General features: G+C 34.5%; 1 protein-coding gene across 1 annotated transcript; it reads left to right on the top strand.

Annotated features, from left to right (window-relative positions):
* The first annotated feature begins 1,366 nt into the window (after nucleotides 1-1,366).
* On the top strand, nucleotides 1,367-4,299 carry LOC138133838 (uncharacterized). The gene is made up of 5 exons (XM_069051801.1): nucleotides 1,367-2,484; nucleotides 2,555-2,839; nucleotides 2,892-3,099; nucleotides 3,154-3,512; nucleotides 3,573-4,299. The coding sequence occupies exons 1-5, from the start codon at nucleotides 2,371-2,373 to the stop codon at nucleotides 4,059-4,061; spliced, it is 1,455 nt and encodes a 484-aa protein (XP_068907902.1). The 5' UTR covers nucleotides 1,367-2,370; the 3' UTR covers nucleotides 4,062-4,299.
* The last annotated feature ends 4,984 nt before the right edge of the window (nucleotides 4,300-9,283 follow it).

Raw genomic sequence — 9,283 nt, 5'->3', positions numbered from 1 at the left:
ACTTTATAAGCATATAAAACATATTAAATTAAACTCTTTGTCACAAGTATTTCTTGAAATTAAATTCGCGGCATTCATTGTCAAAGTTAATTGCATTTGGAGTCGATAATATCTTCTATAATATGAAATCTTAGGTCTCTCCACTTCCCAAATAAATTAAATTTAATCTTAAAACCTGTTACCAAGTTTTCAAACGTAAGCATTCTATCAAAAATAAAACGGTGGATTTTAAATTCATAAAACGCCACCTCAAGCCAGCGAATTTCATAACGTGACAGCTGGCTGTCAAGTAACACGCCGCTTTTACATAAAAATAAAATATAAATACCGCCATCGTTTGAATAACAAAGCGTAATGAAGTGGAGAACGATTCCACCTGTACGGATTTTTTATTTCAATAAATCACACTCTGTCATATAATCGTTCGCAATTCACTCCCGACAGGCGCTCTCTATTGCTTGTGACAACCACTCGAACACTTCTGCTCATTTGTCAAATATCAAAAATTTATAATTTTTTTAGCTTCTCTCAGCCACTCTTAAAATAATAACGACAACATTTTAATAAACAGGCGTTTGGCAGTAGAATCACACACCACATCTTCACCCTTATCGCCAGTGCAAGGGGTGGTAATTGCAGTTGGATGAAGACCAAACTGTTGTTAGGACAACACCCCTGAGATAATCACGGTTATACTCAAAACATGTAACTTAAGCGAAGCCATTTTTCAAATGTAATGCTTTTCAAAAATGGTGGAGGCGCCGGGTTGATAACATTTTTCACGACGCAATTAGTTGCTTCCACTACTTTTTTTTTTATCCAACTGATGATTTTCCGTGTTCGTAACATTAGATGTACACGTAAATAACATTTTCAGTAAGCTTTTGCGTCAAATGAGTCAGAACCTGAAACTGCTAAAACAGCTTGTTAGTTGTTGGTCTCTGTGTTCGTTTTTGTGTTTATTTTAGAGGTCTGTCGTTTACTGTTACTGTCTCCTTTAGGTTTAGTTTACTACACAACCAGATTACCCCGAAATGTCACATCGTCTTACCACTACTTTTCAACTTGTAACATACCTATCCTAGAGAAACGGAGCTTTAACGCATTGAAAATGAAAATGATAGATCGATGAGCTCCCGAAAAACCTTCTTACTTTTCCTGCACTCAAAATTTAATATTTTATTGAGATTGCAGTTGCATAAATATTTCTAAACGATCCGCATTCCTTGGATCGATTACTTTGTTACATATTCATGGTGCACAACTCGTTTTCAAAATAAAAGGCGATGTGCAGATACCTTCTGAAAAAATTTAAATGTAAATTTCCAGTCGACGTTGTAAACACTGTATTTGTGATTTCTTAAAGTAGACAGGATGTTTACTGAAATGATCAAATGAGAGTTTCTGCGTGCCGTACACTCTTCATTTATTTATTCATTGGTTAATTATTCATGAAATTAATCTAATTACGGCAGCGATTGTTTTTAAACAACAGATTAATAATTTAGAGAGATAATTAGTGCAGTCAAGTCTAATGATCTTTCATGATATTTTAAAGAATTTCAGTCCCAGTAGTAATTAAGCACACCTTACGAGTAGGGCCCGGATTTTAGGCAAAATGGACTATTTTTATTTTTTAAGGCACATGTATGAAACTTGTCTATAAATGATTTCTGGCTTAATTAGAGTAATTAGAGCCATATTTGATTCTGCCTATTCGGCCTAAAATGCCCTTTAAATACCTATTTTACCTTTTAACTGCCTGAACATGCCTAAAATGACCAAAAATCAATTTCATTTTTGCGGTTTTTTCCCAATTTTCGAATTCTGGGAAGTTTACGGTATTGAAAATGTAAAAGTGGTACCTCAATAAAATTTACAATGCTTTATGATTTTAAAATTTAAGGAGATGTAATTACTGAAATGTACAAAGTGCAGTACAATACAGGAATTACTTTTTCGCTTTTACGGTTGGGACCATGATGTCAGCGGTAAATACTCCGACAATACCTAAGTACCACAAACCATTAGACTGGACTGGCATAAATTACAGAGTTTATCTGTTTGCCTCTGTTCGAAGGGGTGCAGGTATACGCGGTCTAATGTTTTCTGATACTTAGGTATTGTTAGAAGCTTTAACGTTTATAAAATGGTCCTTGCCATAAAAACGAAAATTAAAATCCCGAAGTGAAACAATAAGAGAAACCTTAAGGGTGTCATTTTCTAAAAATTTAAGAAATATAAAATTAACCATCTCCTCTGAAATTTGGTGGGAGACGTAAATATAAGCATTACAAATTTGTCATTTCTCGTTTACTTTATCTCCGTGCAGTGGTCGTGTTTCTTGTGAACCTGTTTAAAGTGAACATAATGCCGAAACAAAAAATTAGTTTACGCGAAAAAATATTACAGTGGACAAGCAAGAAAGATTTATATGAAATAAAATCAACCCGAGAAATGTTTTGTAAAGCTTGTGGTAAACTGGTAAGTTAAGCATAATTAAAAATATGTCATTTTATATTTTTTACTTATTTGAAAATTTTATTTTTTGTAGTTTATATGCGAAAAAAAATGTCACTTGCAACAGCATGAGCAAACGGCCATCCATAAAGAGAACATTATGACACCGCTTCGGCAAACGTTGCTGACACAGAACTTGGAGGAATCGGCAAATAGTACATTCAATATGGAACTTTGTAACGTCTTTTTAGCTGCCAATATACCATGGCACAAACTACAAAATCCTGCGTTTCAGAATTTTCTGACAAAATATTGTGGTAGAAAAATTCCGGATGAGTCTACTTTACGGAAAAATTATTTACCAAAATGCTACAAAGATGTATGAACATACTATCTTTTAATATTTAATTTAAAATTATTTTCACTTTTAGACTATTGACCGCATTCGGAATGAGCTGGATCCTTTTAACATATGGGTTTCAGTTGACGAAACAACAGATGCACTTGGGCGATATGTGGCGAATTGTCTGGTTGGGAAACTTTCAGAAGATGAACCTGGAAAATCTTATCTTTTGGCGTCTAAACAATTAGAAAGAACAAATCATGAGACAATAGCTAGATTCGTAAATCAATCTTTAGGTAAGGGTTTTTCACTTTTTTAAATTTATTTTGATTTAAAATTTCTATGCGTAGAAATCTTGTGGAGTACCAGAGTTGTTGCTGAAAAGTTTCTTTTGTTTGTAACGGATGGAGCACCATATATGATAAAATCTGGTAGACACCTTAAGGTGTTTTATCCAAAAATTGTGCATGTCACATGCTTAGCGCATGCTTTAAATCTAGTGGCTGAAAAAATTCGCTATCAATATGAAGATGTGGATAATTTAATTTCGAACGTGAAAAAAATTTTCGTTAAGGCACCTTTGAGAGTTGAAATGTACAAAGAAAAACTAAAAGAAATGCCACTGCCTCCACAGCCAATTTTAACACGATGGGGAACATGGCTTCAGGCTGCTATGTTTTACAGCGAACACTTTGATTCCATTAAAGAAGTAAGTATATAAAAGATAAGCAAATTAATTGATTGTTAAACTGTTTTTAACTACTCACAGGTTGTCATGTCCTTTGATGGAAGTTCTGCTGTTGCTATTCAAAAAGCACAGTCTATAATGAAGAAACCCGGAATAAAAAACCAATTAATTTATGTTCGCAGTAATTTTAAAATAATCTGCGAAAGTATTACTCAATTGGAAAAAAATGGGTTACCTTTAACCGATTCAATCAAAATTGTTGAAAACGTATTTACCTCCCTAAAAAAATCTCCAGGCCCTGTAGCAGCAGTAGCATTAAAAAAACTTGAAGATGTTACTGAAAAAAATCCTGGATACAAATTTCTTCTAGAATTGGCAAGAATTTTTAGAGGTGAAGATGTGCCGGAACATGACACCAAAATGGAAGAAATTTATTACAAATTTGCGCCCATTACCTCTTGCGAGGTAGAAAGAAGTTTTTCAAAATATAAGTCCATTTTGGTGGATAACCGACAATGTTTTAAAGTAGAAAATTTAGAGCAATATCTTGTATGCAATGTAAATACGTAACAATGTAAATAACTAACAAACTTGTAGTATTGTATATTAATTAATAAAAAATAATTAGTAAATATCTTGTTGTGTGTACCTACTTAAAACTTTAAAAACACATTTTTTAATTTAATTAACCACAACTTTAAGGACCTAGTATGGCTTATTTTCAGTTTTTAAGGGACTATTTGCAGTAGTTTAAGGGACTATTTTAGGCACCTATTTCCGACTTTTTAATTGCCTAAAATCCGGGCCCTACTTACGAGTAAGCTTTAAATAAAAAAAAATTGGCCTTGAAGAGTCAATTGTGAACGCACCACTCGTCCGTCTCAAAGTGAGGTTAGATTCAAATGGCTGATCCGTGATCTGCAATCCGTGGTGGGTTCCCAATCGACGCTTCAACTTTCACTTTCAGGATACATTTAAATGAACACCCCATATACAGGTGTCTCAGCTAAGACTTTCGAGCCTAATATCTTGGTTATTTGCCAACGGATTTTTATGAAATTTAAAATGCAGATATTTTAGACCGTGAAGGTTCAATTGGTAATAATAAAATTACCTCAAGTTAAAAAATGTAATTTTAACACGTGTTTCCTTTATCGAAAATTATGCGCGATTATTATTAGATTGTTAGACATTAAAAAATGGGGTTTACACAAACAATTAAGTGAATCACTTGTCTGATTCAACGAAAAGATTAGATTTTGTCGTTAAACATTTAATGTAAAATTTGAAGGTATTTTGAAACAATTGATGATTAATTGCCAACCAACATTTTGTACACCCTTTAAAGTCTGTCAAAATTGGGCGCGCTTTATTAGAAACGTCAAATTGTGAAAATTTATTGAAAATACTCTAAAAATAGACTACAGCCGCAGAAATTTCAATATTGTTGAAAAAGGAAAAACATTTTGCCTATGGAGAGTGTCGTAAGAACTTCAATAACACAGTTTATTTTCTCATGGAACACTATCCAAATCCAAATGTAGGCTTTATAAAATGTAAGGTTAAGGGAGTCGTCAATTTATTTGAAGACACAGGAAGCGTACGTGAACTAAATTACCTTGCTAAAATATCTCGATCGTGTTTTAGTCCTTTATGGAAGAATTAAAGCATCCAGTATAATAAATTACGTCCAAATGTTGTCTTTAACTTTATAAGTGTTTGTAAGGTTAGAAAGATAAACGTCAAATATGTCACCTGCATTTGTGCCAAGAGGGGTGACCAAAATTCGACGATAATGCGCGTTTGTTTCATACGCGTCTACGTTTTTGCATTTGCAGCCACGTTTAACACATTTTTTTTTTCTTGCAAACCTGACATCTTTCAAGGACGAGTTTCTCCCTACAGCATTTTTTATTGACGATCAATTTTTTGATATAAATCTTAAATAATTCACCATTTTAAAAAGGCATGTAAAAATTACGTTTTTAAGATTTGGGTTATTGCATTAATGGGATTTTATTCTTCACCGTCTAAAATATCTGCATTTTAAATTTTACAAAAATCCGCTGGAAAATAACTGAGTTATTAGGCTCGAAAGTCTTAGCTGAGACACCCTGTATATTCTGCAATTTTATTCTTCCAAAGTAGATAAGTATTTTTTCAGACCAATAACACTAACAAGCAGTAAGTAGAATATTTTTAATTTTAGTGAATTTCTGTAAATAAAGAGAGGCTGAATCAGTTTTTGTTGTCATCAGGTATGATATAATTAAAAATGATGATGCTGGCACTGAACAAATAGTCATAGATACAACCTGCAATTATCACAAAAAATGTAACAAATCTGTCAGGTGCAGTGGTTTATTGTAAATAAGTGGATTTATGGTGGTTATTGTTTCATGCGAGGTAGATTATTAATAAAATATGTGAATTTTATTTATGTAGTGTTTGTCGGACGTGAATTTATATAGTTCTGTTTGAGTAGTTTTATTGAATAAGCATGTGTGAAAAACTACCGTCCAGCCTGTTTATGTTTTAGGCTTTAGGGGTGAAAATCGTGAAAAACGTATGGGCGACCGGTTGATGGAAAATATGCGCAAGATATTTGAGCTTTCTCTTGCTCGTCTTAAATTGCTTCAGACCCCAGGGCTGTTTTAGTGGCTCTAAAATGATTTGATGACAGGTCAGTCCCGAAAGCAAAGCGCTAGGGACCTCGTCTAATTTATATGAAAATTCCGTCGGTCGGTGGCTTTAATTCGGGCCATCGTTTGAAAAAACAGTTATTTCGACGTTTGAGAGCCGACAGTGGATTTTTGAGGTGCATTTTAATGGGGCGTAAATAGACGTGGTGGAAGAGAGAGATCTGAAGAAGCGTCAGCATTCCGCGCGAACAAGTCCCAGTTTTCCTGTCTGTGTGTGTGTATGTCGGCTGGTGTTATGAAAATACGTTTTAACTTCAAAGCGATGTCGAGCTCGAGTGATCTGCGGATCAAGTCTGAGCGAAGAGCAATTTGTGCATGCAGATTTCCTCCGCGGCGGACCTCACAAAGTGGAAATCACCCGAGACGTGTGAATGTGTATCCGCCACAGGATAACGGATATCTTCGGCCGTCTTCCTGCGCCCTCTAAATACATCAGCAGGGCCCGCTTTATACCCTCGTAAAATATACAAATTCGAGCTATCTCAAGCGGCTCTCTCAAATCTCGAAATCCCTTGTCGGACCGAATGAGCCACCTATAAAGCCCGCTCACCCAACACCCCTCAACAATTATTATCGCCATTCAACGCCAATAACTAGACTTGCTAATGACGTCAAATCTGACACGAACGAGATACACTAGCTGAAAAGGTTTGTCGGGGAGATGATGTATTCAACACGCGCAGAATAAAAAGCGAAATGGCCACACCAAAAATAGTCTTGGCAAAGGTGTCCTACTTTCTAAACGAGATAATGGTCTTAAAACACCATTAAAAATCTACTTAATCCTCTTCCTTTCAATTCGGAACTGTTTCTTGTAAGTCTGTGAGCAATTATTTTTTTTTCATTGTAGCGGTTCTAAGGTTAACAAATTAAATCATTCTGAAAGAGGAGAATTCACAGTTTTTTATATTCAATATCAATAAATTCATTAAATTCATAAAATACTAATCGGAATCGCAAACTGTCAAATATTCACAAGTTGTCAACACAAAGTCAACTTAACCTCATTTCCGCTTTCGAAGTTCTGCTTTGTTGTTTCTTTCGTTTCTGGTCTATTTATTCTTAAAAAACATGCTGTTTTCAAAGTTACATAATTTCCGGCTGGGTTACAAAGGTATTGCCGTTATCTGTTTTTATATTGAAAATCAGCATAATTTTATAATCTCGAAAATACTTATTTTAGAAGTAATTGCTAAAGTGGTCTTCACACTTGAACGAAATAAGTTCATTATGTCTTATTACCGCAACGGTGTTAACAGAAACGGAGAATTGACATCCAGCGTTTAAGCTTGCAATTAAGAATTTTTAGACAACTACCCTGACCAAAATGTTTTAGAAAGGTTCCTGGGAGCTGACATACATACATCGAATCGTTAATCGTTTTGTTACTACTGGTAGTGTTGAAAAAGAGAAATCCTCAGGTCGTCCCATGGTGATTGGAGATGTAAAATACGTAATTTGTTGAGAGTGTTGAGACCTATCAATATTGCATTTCACTATTTTATTTTCTTTGTCAAGCTAGGCAACCAGTAAAACCAGTTTGTCCTGAGGGTTGCATATCCTAGACCATACTAACATTATTCGATTTCTGGTGAAAGAGTCGGTAAACTTTCAACGCCTACTAGGATTCCACATACATTTGTAGTATCTAATTCCGGGGAAGGTTCACTGGAGTGCTTCTAGTGATACATAAAATCGAATATTTATTTTTGGGGGCAAGGGTAACAATGATTAATTTTATTGTCATTAATTGGTCTTGCTAATGTTGTCAGTCCTGATAGCTCAGAAAATTCATTGGGGAGGTGATTTTGACAATGAAGGTGTTTAATCTAGTGTGGGGGGGGGATTATTCTACTTGGAGATCGTTTCATATTAATAGCTTAGGTAAATATGAATTAGGGGAGAAATTAACAATAATCACCGTATTATAACTTCAACGCCGATAACTAGACGTCCAAGATGTTATATTTTAGAAGAGGAGATGCTGTAGCTGAGAAAGTTCCTTGGGGAGATGATGGTTCTAAGAAGTGAAAAATTCAAGCAGAAAATTAAAAGAAGGAGTCAGGCGGATTCAAGAAAATTGCAAAGAGAGATTCTTAAGTTCGCGAAGGAGATAATAGTCTTAAAATATCGTTAATTTTTTTTTTAATTGTTTACCTGATTGTTTTCATTAAAGCTGTTAGAACTTTGTCAGTTCTTATGGCAAGTTCATATCCAGTGGGTTTTAGTGTTATTAGGTTGGATAAATCTGGGAATATTTTATTAAATAAAAACCAGGGTTGCTAGTGAGGTCATATTTGACAAGAAGTAGATAGAGTAGCTTCGCTCGAGACGTGATGTCTTCAAGACGTGAAGATTTCAAAGAGGAAATTAAAAAAAGGAGTCGCGCGGAGTCAAGAAAATTGCCGACAAAGGTGCTTAACTTCGTGAAGGAGATAATGGTCTTAAAACATCGTTAAAAATTTTTGTAGTCGTCTGCCTAATTGTTTTCATTAAGGCCATTAGAAGTTGTTGAGTTGTTGTGTCAAGTTGATAGTTTTTTAATGTGATTTTTCAACTGGAGCGTTTCTAGTGTTAATAGGTTAGATAAATCTGAAGAGTATTTTTATTATGGGTAGGATTAGGTGTTAACGAGAGTTGTTTCAGTTTTGAGGCAGCAACCCCTGTTTATAACGGGTAGTGTTAAATTAAATTTAAAACAAACTTTAATAGGTTATAGAGTCGGAAACTATAATATTTCACCGAAATGCGATTTTCATTACAAAGGTAATTATAGCGGACATTTACAGCCCAATTTATCATTTTAACAACTTCAGCATAATCCACAAATGTATAAAACAAGCATTATAATATCCTTTAGTGTGATGAGTTTTTCTTTAATCTTGGGAAGTAGTAAATTCCAGTTGTTTCCTTCTTGAAAATTAAATTGTATCCCATAAGAGGCGAGCTATTCTAAATTTTTAAGCGTTCATCGCTTATAAGACCTCTTTACCACAATTACACGAATGAAATATAGTAATTATAATTTTTTCGTTGATGATTCCCTCGCTGAAAACGTCGGCCTCGCCACGAGATAATAAATTATGTGAG

This window comes from Tenebrio molitor, chromosome 6 (assembly GCF_963966145.1).
Source record: "Tenebrio molitor chromosome 6, icTenMoli1.1, whole genome shotgun sequence".
Lineage (NCBI taxonomy): Eukaryota > Metazoa > Arthropoda > Insecta > Coleoptera > Tenebrionidae > Tenebrio > Tenebrio molitor.
The sequence above is the reverse complement of the archived record's forward strand: the minus strand, read 5'-3'. Positions and strand labels throughout refer to the sequence as shown.